The 13062-nt window shown below is 49.9% G+C and overlaps 1 protein-coding gene across 3 annotated transcripts; it reads right to left on the bottom strand.

Moving 5' to 3' along the window:
• Window positions 1-1691: 1691 nt before the first annotated feature.
• Window positions 1692-9667, bottom strand: SPN (sialophorin). 3 transcript variants are annotated; one of them, XM_084751360.1, is made up of 3 exons: window positions 9566-9666; window positions 9051-9139; window positions 1692-5374 (listed from the first exon to the last, which is right to left on the bottom strand). In XM_084751360.1, exon 3 carries the CDS (start codon window positions 5343-5345, stop codon window positions 4167-4169), a length of 1179 nt encoding a protein of 392 aa, XP_084607486.1. In that variant the 5' UTR covers window positions 5346-5374; window positions 9051-9139; window positions 9566-9666; the 3' UTR covers window positions 1692-4166. The 3 variants fall into 3 exon arrangements, with proteins under 3 accessions (XP_084607486.1, XP_084607487.1, XP_084607485.1); XM_084751361.1 differs by lacking the exon at window positions 9051-9139 and having other exon boundaries at window positions 9566-9667; XM_084751359.1 differs by lacking the exons at window positions 9051-9139; window positions 9566-9666 and adding an exon at window positions 5751-5871.
• Between the last annotated feature and the right edge of the window lie 3395 nt (window positions 9668-13062).

The raw sequence follows: 13062 nt of genomic DNA, 5'->3' as shown, positions 1-13062 counted from the left end.
CTGTCTCATAAAAAAAAACCAAATAAATAAATAAGTAAATCTCACTGAGGTCTAGAGTAGAATTTCTCAGATGCTGGAGAGGAGTGGACGCTCGGGGTACAGAGCTGTGGCCAGGAGGAGGAAGTCTGACCACTCCAGTGAGCATGACTATGGGTCATAGTTTGTTCTCATGTAGCTCAGGATGGCCTCAAACTTGCTACGTAGCCCAGGATGACCATAATTCCTGGTCCTTCTGCACTCTTCCCCAAGATCTAGGAGCTTCAGGCTTGTGCTGGCAGGGCTGGCTCATGGTTTATGTCTCAAAATGATGAGACGAAGGATTTTGAACGTTTTGCCACAAATAAATGTCTGAGTTGATGGGCAGACTCATCACCCTGCTTTGACTAGTATGCACTGTGTGTATATTGATATATATGATATATATATGCACCCCCATAAAGCAAAATAATTATTGCACGCCAATTCAAAAAAATATTTAGCTAGGCATCCTGTACTCTCAACATCTGGAAGGCTGCCATAGGAGGAGTGAGTTCCAAGACACCTGGGCCACATGGTAAGACCCTGCCTGTTTGAAAACAAAGAAAAACCATTAATCCAAAATAAACCTTCCCACTTGGGAGGCAGAGACAGGCAGATGGCTGTGAGCTCAAGGTCAGCGTGGTCTACAAAGCAAATCCAGGACAGCCAGGGCTACGTAGAGAAACCCTGTCTCGAAAAAACAAAAACAAAAACAAAAACCCCAAAAAACAATAAACAGAAACAAAACCCAAATAAACCATCCCTTTTTAAAACCAAGGAAACAGCAGCTGGACATGGGGGGTGCACACCTGTAATCCCAGGCCTCGGGAGGCAGAGGGAGAAAGTCAAGGAGTTCCAGGCCAGCCGGACATCCCAGGCTACATGTCCTAAAGTAGCCAAAACATAAGAGGAAGAGGAGGAGGAAGACAACAACCAATAAACACAAACTTTGGGGGGATGGAGCTTGTAAAAGGATCTCATTAGAACACAGCAAAACATGATAGGACCTGGGGGGAAAGCGGGGAGGGGGGGGCCCACGGGGAGGAGGGGAGTCAGCTGCACTTAGGACCAGGGAAGCAAGCACAGGGGAGTGGATTGAGGACGGCTCTAGACTTGTTGCCAGGCAACTGGAAGAATGTCACTCACTGCCTGCAGAGGCCCCATGGGACAGATAGGATGTCTTCCTCCATCCCAACACTTTCAAGGACAAGTCAAGCCTTCCAAGACTCTGACAGCTCCACAGCTCTCTCCCAGACACATTCCCCATGGCTCTCTAAGAAACATCTGTCTCAGCAATATATCTGTATTTTAGGATTTATTTTTATGTGTACGGGTGTTTTGCCTGATGTGTGTATGTGTGCCACATGCATACCTGGTGCCCTGAGAGGTCAGAAGATGGCATTGGATCTCCTGGGACTGGAGTTACAGACAGCTGGGAGCTGCCATCTTAGGGGGTAGGAACACAACCTGGGTCCCCTAAAAGAGCAATGACCAGTGAGCCATTTCCCCATCCCCTCACCAATAGTTTTCATAACTATAAAAGACATTTATTGTATAAAACTTGAAAAACACAGAAAAGGTGAGAATCACATTTGAATTCCCCATCTTTTGCAGGACCACACTAAACATATGAGGGTATAGCTTCTATTCAAAACGAGATAACACATGTGCACTTACAGATTAACTTCTTGTTTTCCCCACCCCATGTCAGCCGCAGGCATTTCTGAGGTCATTGGTTTCTAAAAACCTGGCAAGGAGGTCACAAACACGAGTCACTCGCTGTCACCATGTTTTACACTCCTGTTTCTGTTTGCATTTATTTATTTATTTATTTTCTGTTTTTTGCTTTTTAGCACAGCTATTGCTCACTCGGCTTTCCCCCTGCTGCGCTGAGGCTACCTGTCTAGTCCATGTGCCACCATGATCCCTGCTCCACTTACTTATGTGCTTTCGCGCCCTCTAGTCCTTGTGTTAAAAAATCTCTTCCCCCTTCCTGGCTTTCAAAGCCTCATTCGTTCGTTCATTCATTCATTCATGTGAGTATGCACTGAGCACCTACTGCCTGCCGGGCACACAAGCCACTAGGAGGAGCGATGCAGCCAAGCTCCTGGGATAAACATTCATCTATTTTGTCTCCCTTCAGAGGTAGTGTGTCACTTCCTTCGTTTTGGAGGCCTTGTGACAATTTTGCCTGTCACTCCATTTAGCACTCAGGACACGTTGGCCCTATGGTGGCTGAAGTCCTGCTGGGTGCTGTTCCTCATTTCCACCCTCTTTCCTTGTCTTCCCCCCCTGCACCTGAAAACCTGAAACAGCGCAGGAAATGACTGTGGACTAAGAGGAAGTTAGAGCTTCTGACCTCCCAGTTTGGTGACAATTGTCCTCTACACCTGAAATTGGGGCACTCAGCTTGACAAAATCTACCACAACAGTTGCTGTGTCCCTTAAGGGATGTCTACAACCCACTTCTGCCATCTGCTACAGTTGGTCCACATGGCATGGAACAAGCAATAAGAAGTGGGTTCAGTGCAGCCCGTGGGTCCCCATCTCAGCCTTTTCTCTTCCCCACAGACTAGGGGAGGGGATGGGGACAGCTTGATGTGGTAGCAGCTGACCCACGCCCCATCCGTCTCCCACATGGTCCTGCATCTGCCTCCCACCGTCCCCTCTCCCATCCAGGCACACACAACCACACACACACACACACACACACACACACACACACACAACCACACACACACACACACAACCACACACACACACACACACACACACACCCACACACCCACACACACACACAACCACACACACACACACAACCACACACACACACACACAACCACACACACACACACACACACACACACACACACACACACTTTTTTGTAGGTCAGTCTGTTCTCAAGGACCATGCCTCTGACTCAACAACTTCCTCTTGCAAATCTCCTCCAGAAACCACCTCTGGACCACATGCCCTCCCTGCTGGTATGAGAGGCTGGTGAGCCAGAAGCAGCGCGATGGTGACCTGTCCCCTCTCCACTTCAGAGCCTTGGGGAGCCCCTGGCACCCATGTTCCATCCCCAGGGCCCATCTTCTCACCTAATTCTTTCTTATTCCCTTTAGAAGACGGAAGGGCCTCAGCCTTGGAATCAAAGAAGAAACAGACAAACGGAGCCTCTGGGGGAAAGGCATTGGGACCAGTGGCTTTGGGCCACCCAGGCCCTGCACTGGGCTGACTCTCCTCCTCCTGCTGCGTGTGTGCATGGGGTGGGTGGGCGTTGGCTCCAGGGAGCCTTTGAGGACAGGATATGACAACTTGGCTGAAGAACTCACATTTGATTGCATACTTAGCCCCCATCATGCTTGCATTCTTTTGGGGGGCTACCGATAGGCTTAGGTTTCCAGCTGTGTCTACCCTGTCTGAGCAAAATCCGAGTTCGAGGCAGTCCCTGTGTCCCTCCAGCCCCTGCCTGCTCTCTCTCCCGCTGTCTGGACTCACCAGTACTGTTCACAACCATCACTTAAATTGTCATATCTTGCACACGAACCACGCCTCAGAGTAGACACGGCAGGTGCTGGGGCTGTGTGGAGCCAGATCCTCTTGCCTCTGCCCCAGAAGAAGTAACCAGTCTCTGGCAGGCTCCCCCAGCAGCTACCAGCCAGCCCAAAGTCAGAGTGCTCCGGGGAAAGTCACAGGTCACACAGTTCACCCAAGAGCAAGCTGGAAGCAAATGGAGTTGAGAGGCAGTCCTGAGGGGCGCCCCCTACTGGGGGCCGGGTGCCATGTACTTCACAAAAAATTCATCCTAGGGAGTTTGCTGGTCTGTTGTCTCATTCTTCGAGTTGGATCCCAGCATCCCAAGGGTGGGGCAGGGGGGCGGGCCTTGGAAAATTATGTGTCAATTAAGATTATCCTCATGGAGATTTGGGAACTGATTCCAAAGAGCAGGGAGGAAGAGGAAATGGGAGAGAATACGCATGGCAGGGAGAGAAAATGAATGGACGCTGAATGAATGAATGAATGAATGCATGAACGAACGAACGCATGCATGCATGCATTTTGTCCACAGCTGTTCACAAACGCCAAGTGTGAGGATGCTGACAGCAGGATCCAGGGTTAAGGAGCAGGTTGGATGGAGAGCCGTTGCTCATAAGCACTGAGGTGCAGCCCCATCTTTGGCCTGCAGGCCATCAGAAGTGGGGGTTTCCACGGCATCATCTTCGCTGCCCACCAGAGGCTCTTCCTCTCCCTTTAGGTTGGGATCTGGGCTGGGCTTCAGCTCTTCCATTGCTACAGAGCCCTGCCGAGACTTCCGTCTGCTGAAGAACGTGGTGAGTGTGGGCCGCTGCCCGGACTTCTCTGTCTCCACGGCCCCGGAGCCCTTGCTGCCCCCTGGCCCTGATGCTGTTGCTGCTGTGGCCTCCTCATCAGAAACATGGGCCGGCCCAGCCCAGGCATCCACTACCCCGTTTCGCTTTCCACCTCCGCTCAGGATCAGGGCCCCGGTCCTCCGCTTCTGCCGCCGGCGCCACAGCAGCAATAGAGCCACAAGGACCACAACCACCACCAAGGCAACAAGCATTGACACCAGGAACATGCCACTCGATCCCTGCTGTGGTGTCCTGGTGGTTACGGGCTCTGGCTTTGAGCTAGACGTCATGGATGTTTTTACGCTGAAGACCGGGGTGCCACCTACCACACTGGAACTCTCCACAGGACTGGTTGTCATGGTGGCAGAGCTTCCATGAGTCTCATTGGAGGGCCACAGAGACCCTGTAGCCATGGTGACAGGGGGACCACTGGTCTTGGAGCTGACCGTTGTAGCCACAGAGGGTCTACCGGTCTCGGTAGAGCTTGTTGTCATGGTAACAGGGTGTGCACTGGTCCCTTTAACGGTTTCCAGAGAGGTCAATGTCACAGGATTGGCTGTGGTGACAGGAGGGTCACTGGATACATCTGATAGTTCTGGAAACGGCACTGATGCCTTGCTGGAAACTTCTTGGAAGGTTGTAGTCTCCCGTACAGGCGTGGTCACATTGTCACCAACGGGAATCCCAACAGAAGAAAATTCACTAGTTGCCAAGGAGGGTGAGGAAGGTGGGGTTGGGGTCGGCCTCCAGATGCTGGTGGTCTCCTTAGGGCCCACTGTCACCGGCCCGGTAGATCCTGTTGAGTTGATAATCAAGGCCTCAGAGGTACTTGGGACCTTGGTATGCGGAACAGATGTCAACGTTGCCGCCGCCGTTGCATTCTGCAACTCTTGAGGGCTCACCACCTGGGCCCAGAAGCCCCCGAGGAGGAGGAGGAGGTGGAGAAGCAGGGCCATCTTTGACAGGCGGGAGCAGGAGTTGGAACCTGAATGGAGGAAGTTGCAGAAGAACACACACACACACACGGGTTGGGGAGGGAAACCTGGCCAGCCCCCTCCCTCTGCCCACTTCCCTGCCAACTGCCAAGCCCAACTTGTGGTTTAACGGTTCTTTCCACTCTTGCCTTTACTATTATCAGAGGCAGCGAGGGAGCAGACGGTGCCAGTGCCTCCCCCACCCTTGGCTTTGGCAGCTCGCACCCCACCAGCAGCCATGCTCTACTGGCCTTCACTTACTCTGAGCCAGCCAGTGGCTCCTGATCTCTTTCTCCATCATCCTATTCATGTTTTCAAAGCATACGCACATTCCTTCATCCTCTGAGCACTCCCATCCTCACGCCCACCTCGATCACACGTTCTTACCAGTTTAAACGGGGTACACATGCGGCACAGGGCCAGGCTGAGCACCTCTAAGCTCTTCCTGGGGCTTGGTCAGGAGGACTGGGGCAGAGTGAGCCCCAGGGGGAAAGGAAGTGGGTCTTGGCTCCACCCACCCCACCCTTGCATCCTGCCCCACCCATCCCTACTCCCCGAGCCGCCAGAGGGACCCAGCAGTTCAGTGGAGGCGTGAAGGGGATGCTGGGGTCCCGGATGGGAAGTTTTAGGTTTTTCACTAGAGTGTAGAATATCAAAGGTCAGAGCTGGATGGTGAGGACTAGGGGACCGAGAGGGGGATTTGGGGAGGAGAGTGACTGCCTTTCCAGCTGTTTGGCCAGGACCTGAGGCGGTGCACTTCCTATCAAAGAGCTCCCAGGAAATAACAACCCCCTCCCCATCCCCGACTGGGCTCATGATCCTGAAAAGTTTTCCGGGTTGCTGAGTACTGCCGGAACCACAAGGAGCTGAAGTCGCTCCAGTGGCCCTCAGTTTAGGCTAGTACTAACACCGCACACGCTATGAGGAGGCGTGGGGTGAAGGCCGAGAGGAGACTGGGTTCAGTTCCCGCCATGGTGGCTCACAACCACCCTTAACCCAAGGGATTGGATGCCCCGCCCCCTTCTGGCCTCTAATGGCACAGCACACAGGCACTCATATACATAGATGAAAATTAATTAAGATTTTCTTAACAGCCAGGTATGGTGACCCAGGTCTTTAACACCAGCATTTGGATGGCACAGGCAGGCAGATCTCTGTGAGTTTGAGCCCAGCCTGATCTATAGAGTGAGTCCAGGACAGATAAACTCTGTCTCCAAAAACCAAAAACCAAAAAGAAAGAAAGAAAGAAAGAAGAAAAATTAATCAAAAGTCTTCAACTGAGTGAGAACTGGGGGCTTGGGATCATTTTTTGCAAAGGTACAGATTGATCACAGGGTTTTGGTGCAGCAGGCCCCCCACCCCCTGGCCCCCCCCTTGAATAAGGGCCTTGCTCTTTTCTTCCTTTGAATGATTTCTGTAACTTGACTTGAATTAGGAAATGGATCATTTTGATACATATTTGTTTGGGAGCCATTCCTTTTAAAACACAACTGACTTTTTATTTATTTTTGGTTTTTCGAGACAGGGCCTTGAACTCACAGAGATCCTCCTGCCTCTGCCTCCTGAGTACTGGGATTACAGGCCTGTACCACCCCCACCCCACTCCCCCACCGAGAGCTCATCTCTTAAGAAAATGAGAAAGACAGAGACAAAGGAGACATTGGCAGAAGAAACTCGGGCTGAGTGAGTACTGAGTTAGTTTTCTTGTGAGAAAAGTGTCATGTTAAGGAAGGAAAGGCCGTCCTCACAGCCGGAGGGCAGGGCCCACTATGGTGAGGGTTTCACGGCTGGAGCTGGAGGCCACTGCTTCCATAGGCAGGAAGCAGAGGGTCCTGCAGCCACCGTCCCTTCCTCCTTTGATGAAGCCCGGTACCCAAGGCTACGGAACTGCTGCAGCCTGCTTCCAGGGTGGGGCCTTTCCACCGCAAGGAAACCAGGATAAGCCTCACAGATGTGTCCTGGAGGCTGTTTTCTACGGCATTCTAGACCCTGTCAGGCTGATGACAACACTAACCATTACAGTAAGAGACTTTTTCTGGAGGGGATAGGGCAGAGAGTGACAGAGCCGGATGTCTGATTCCCTCTAGCTGTGTGGAAATGAGGGCACAGGCACTATCCCACCCCACCCACCCCCACCCACCCCACCCCCACCCCACATCCGCCACCCGACCCCATCCCCACCCACCGTACATACACATAGACACACACAGGAAAAGAAATATATCAGATACAGGACCCCAAGGACATTTCACAAAACAACCAGCCCATGCTCTTCAAGTCAGAAAGGATTTTTTTTTTTTTTTTTTTTTTTTTTTGGTTTTTTGAGACTCGCCTGGGGAGCTTAACATAGAGATAATGAACCGTCGTATAGAATCGTAGACGAAGTGAAAGTGTTATTGCGCACGCCCACAATCCTCGCACTTGGGGAGGCAGAGGCAAGGGGGATCTCTTGTGAGTTTGAGGCCAACCTGGCCTACAAAGTGAGTCCAGCCAGGGCTGTTACACAGAGAAACCCTGTCTTGGAAAAAAAAAAACCAACAACCAAACCAAAACAAAACAAAAAAAGTTGAAAATGTTGTCAAGAAGGGACAGCAACCCAGCTCAGGAGAATGCCTACCCTCAGTCCCATCACCACTACATAATCAGACAAATATGTAAGTTGTTGAGGACATCATCAGAATAATTAGCAATTATTTATTTATTTATTTATTTATTTATTTTTGAGACAGGGTCTCTCTGTGTAGCCTTAGCTGTCCTGGACTTGCTTTGTAAACCAGGCTGGCCTCGAACTCACAGAGATTCACCTGCTTCTGCCTCCCGAGTGCTGGATTTAAAGGTATGCGCCACCACGTGTGGCACAAAATTTTAATATAGATTAGAAAATATAAAACAGGGCTGGAGAGATGGCTCAGCAGCTCCTCCAGAGGTCCTGAGTTCAATCCCCAGCAACCACGTGGTGACTCACAACCATCTATAATGTGATCTGATGCCCTCTTCTGGCCCAAAGGTGTACATGCAGGCAGAGCGCTATATACATAATAATAAATAATCTTTAAAAAAGAAACAAAAATAGAAACTAGTATTGAATTGGTATTAGCCTTCCTGATTTTTATCTGTACGTTAATGGGTTACAAAAGGGAATGTCTTTGTCCTGGGTATAAAAGAGTGAATGACCACAGTGCTGGAAAATTTTCTCTTAAATTGTTGCCATAGATAGATAGATAGATAGATAGATAGATAGATAGATAAATGAACTGGCTGCAGAAGATGCCGCAGTGTGCTTCCTCCGCAAGTGTGAAGACCCGAGCTCAGCTCCCCAGTACACACATAAAAGGACAGACATGACGGCACACGCCTACCCTCCCAGTGCTAGCAGCGGGGGTGGGGGTGGGGGTGGGGGTGGGGGCAGAGACAGGAGGGTTGACGGGGTTTTCTGCCCACTCAGCCTAGCCAAAAAAACAGCAAAATATTCAGTGAGAGACCCTGTCTCACGGAAATAAGGGGGCGAGAGACAGACAATGAAACATCCTTTTCTACTGTGCACATACACACAGCAGACACAGGCACACACACGTAGGTACACACACAACAGGCACACACAAAAAGTTCTTTAACTAAAAAAATTAATAATGCTAAAAAACACTAATATGAGAGCTAAAAGTGAAGCCAATGGGGCAAAACACTTACCAGTAGGTGTTAGGTCCCAAAGAAACTCAGGACAAATGGCTGAGGTGCATATTAAGGTATCAAAGTGGCTTCTTTGGCATCACAGGTACCTGTAATGGCCCGGCTCCTCTCAGCACTTGTCACGCCAAGCCACTACCTAGCTAACATCCGCAGACCCTGAGCCATTCCTCCCCTCAGCTTCTTTCTCTCCTACGGAACTCAGCCATCTGACCACGTGCTCCCTTGGTTCTCAGCCGTCTCCTGGTTCCTCCTTCCTGTTCCCACTCTCTTCCTCTCGGGCGCCCCTGACTCTCCTCTTATGGCCCCGTTCAGAAGGGACCCTTCTAGAAGTCTCTGACTTTTTTTTCCCCCTCCCATACAACCTCTTACTCATTCATTAGGGAAATGCATGAAGATACCAGAAGCCTCTGGTATCTGCTGTATTGTTCTTAAGACTTCTCTGTTCAGTCTGAGGTTTTGAAAAATAAAGTAGCATTTTTCTTTTAAGATGCAAAGATTAGAATCTGACCACTTACCTCCTTTCAGCTCTAGCCCAGGTTCAGTCTGTCGTGTGGCCCTGTACAGCTAGCTGCCTCTTTAATCTGCCCTTCCCTGTGTCTGACCTCATCTTCCCTCAAGCCTTTACTCACTTGCAGCCAGTCTCTCTCGCTCTCTCTAAGCCACGACATAGCTCCGCCCACCTGATGGGACTGTCCTGGCCTCTCCTTCTGCTACCAGGGTCTCTCTGTGTAGCCCTGGCTGTCCTGGAAATCGCTCTATAAACCTGAGTGGCCTCAAAATCAGAGATCCACCTGCTCTGCGTCCCAAGTAGTGGGATTAAAGGTGTGCGTTACCATCCCCGGTTTTACTTTATTGTTTAAAAAGAAAAAAATGGCCTCATTAGCCAGGCATGGTGGCAAATGCCTTTAATCCTAGCACTTGGAAAGCAGAGGCAGGTAGATGGCTGTGAGTTCCAGGCCAGCCTGGTCTTCCAGGCCAGCCAAGGCTACACAGAGAAACCCTGTGTTAAAAAAGCAAAAAGCAAAAAAAAAAAAAAAAAAAAAAGCCTGACAAAAGCAACTTGAGGAAGAAGAGGTTACTTTGGGTCAACATCTCTGGTTGTGGCAGCAGGCCACCCTGTACCTGCAGTCAGGGGACGCAGGGACGGATGACTTCGGGTGCTTAGCTCACCCCGGGAACGGTATAGCCCTCCCTTAGTGTTCTGGTCTTCCAAGCCCACTCACCCTAACTCAGGACAACCCACCAGGCAAGGCCAAAAGCCGGATAACTTAGATATAACCTCCCGTGGGCCTGAGGCTCGTTTCTTAGACTCCAGGTCCCCGGCAAGCAGACAAGGCCCATTCACTGCCCCAGAACCTTCACTTTATTCCCGGAGACCTGCCCCACCCTCAAGGCCTTTGCACTGCCTGCTCGGCCTGCTCAAAAGGCCGTTCACTCAGATGTCTGGGCGGCCCCCTTACCTGTCTTCACTCGAATGTCACCCTCTCCAAGGTGGCCTTGCCCACGTACCCCTTCTAAAGGTGACGAGTGATAGAAGAAGACGCGGAACATCAGCACCAGGTCTGCACACGAGCGTGCATCCGTGTGCTCACGATGCAGGAGAAACTTGAAGTAATAAATTTATGCTATGGAGGACGAACTAGTAAGGTTGCTCAGGAAACATTGTTACACAAAGTAGGATTATGCCTCCAATATAAATGGTGATAAACAGTACACTGACCAAACTTGACAGAAACTGTAAGACTGAAAACTCAGTCTCATAGCTGAAGTTTAGGGTTGCTAAGAAAATCTGAGCTGGGGCTGGAGAGGTGGCTCAGAGATTAAAGGCACTGGCTGCTCTTCCAGAGGTCCTGAGTTCAATTCCCAGCAACCACATGGTGGCTCATAACCATCTATAATGTGATCTGATGCACTGTATACATAGTAATAAATAAATAAATATTTAAAAAAAAGAAAGAGAATTTGTGCTAAAGTTTTTTCACCAAGATTTAACTCCAATTAGGCTCCATTCCCATGTTGAAAGGCGACTACCCTGACTTACAATCAACCATTGGGCCCATCCCCGCATCAAGGGACAAGCCTCTAGGGGGCGGCTCAAGGGAGGAAACACAGGGTCACAAAGCCAGCTTAGTCTACAAATTTAGTTCCAAGGCAGCCATGACTACACAGTGAAACCCCGTCTTCAAAGTAAATTGGTTAAGTATATATAAATAAATAGTTCAAAGTATAACCTGAGAGACACTAGAGGATGACCGTGTGTGTGGAATGCATAAGCTTAAGGTGCACATAGTGAGATTGCCCCTAAGCCCCGAGTTGGCCATTAGCCAGGGCTGGGCACGCATAGAATTACAGCAGATTTGTTTGTTTTCCCCTGAGTACGTTGAATAGATTCTCACGGGTGCAGCAGCATATTTCTGCATCACACACACACACACAGTTGAAAATGCAACAACACAAACGCACACTGCTGTAGAGTGGCGATGCCCTCCCTGTTGACAAAAGGGAGGACCTCGAGGGCAGGACCTTTGAGCAGCTCCTGGACCTGGCAAGCTCAGCTGGCCTCTAACAGGCCCTTTCTTCTCATTGTTCCAGGCCTATTACTCAAAATGCACATTCGGAAATGTTTGGACTCCGTTCCTTACCTCTCAGATAGAGGCCGTTAAACTACAAGTGCTCTGACTTCAGAGGCAACTTAGTGAATTGTAAAACAAAAGCATCCTGAGTGTTCGGTTCCCTATGACGCAGAATTTTTTTTTTCTTTTGGGTTATTTATTTACTTATTTGAGACAAGGTCTGCCTATGTAGCCTTGGCTGTCCTGGAGCTCACTATGTAGACCAGGCTGGCCTGGAACTCACAGAGATCCTCCTGCCTCTAACTGCTGAGTGCTGGGATTAAAGGCATGAGCCACCATCCCTGTTTTTTTGTTTTTTGTTTTTAATGGTCTCACTGTTATAATACCTGATAAATACCATGCTGCAGCATATCTGCTATTAAAGAAGTTTATTTAAGGGGAAAGGGAAGGGGAGAGCAGGTAGGGCCTGAGTGGGTCACGAGGGTAGAGAGAGGGAGAGAGGGAAGGAGGGAGGGAGGGAGAGCAGAGGAGGGGAGAGAGAGAGGGAGGAGTAAGAGGGAGAAAAAGGCTGGCTGGTCCTTTTTATCTTATCAGCACGCACCTGGAGCACACCTGGAGGTGGCAAGTGATAACATCAGCAGTTGCCAGGCAACCTAGAATCAGGCTAGTAGGAATTCCTAACGTTCCTCCCTTTTTTGTTTAATTAAAAAAAATGAGGAAAAGGGCAGGAGAGATGGCTCAGAGGTTAAAACACTGCTCTTCCAGAGGTCCTGAGTTCAATTCCCAGCAACCACATGGTGGCTCACAACCATCTATAATGTGATCTGACGCCCTCTTCTGTACATGCAGGCAGAGCACTGTATACATAATAAATAAATATATTTTTTTAATGAGGAAAAGCACTGGGCGTGGTGTTGCACACCTATATGCCCAGCACTTGGGAGGCAGAGCCAGGTGGATCTCTGTGAGTTCCAGGCCAGCCTGGTCTACAGAGAGAGTTCCAGGACAGCCAAGGCTACACAGAGAAACCCTGTCTTGAAAGACCAAATAAATAAATAAATATCTTAAAATGAGGAAAAGCCAGTCATGGTGGTGCATGCCTTTAATTCCAGCACACGGAAGGCAGAGACAGGCGGGTCGCTGTAAGTTCGAGGCCAGCCTGGTCTACAAAGTAAGTCCAGACAACCAGGGTGACACAGAAAAAAAATACTTGTCTATAAAAACAAACAAAGAGGAACCAGGAACCAGGAAGGGCTTGTGAGGTGGGAATGAGGCTGTTGGACTGCTTCTTCTGCAGGACAAGTTAGCGTATAGAAACACAGGGTCACTGGAAGCGGCTCTGGGCCACCATGCAAGGGGCTGGGGAGGATGAGGAAGGAAAAGCAAGGCCACTGAAATGTCTGGATTGTATGGTGAAGCAGGAAGGGAAGGCCCTACCC

Source organism: Acomys minous (genome assembly GCF_964271855.1).
Source record: "Acomys minous genome assembly, chromosome: 2".
Taxonomy (NCBI): Eukaryota; Metazoa; Chordata; class Mammalia; order Rodentia; family Muridae; genus Acomys; species Acomys minous.
Note: the sequence above shows the minus strand (reverse complement) of the source record. Positions and strands in the feature narration are given on the sequence as shown.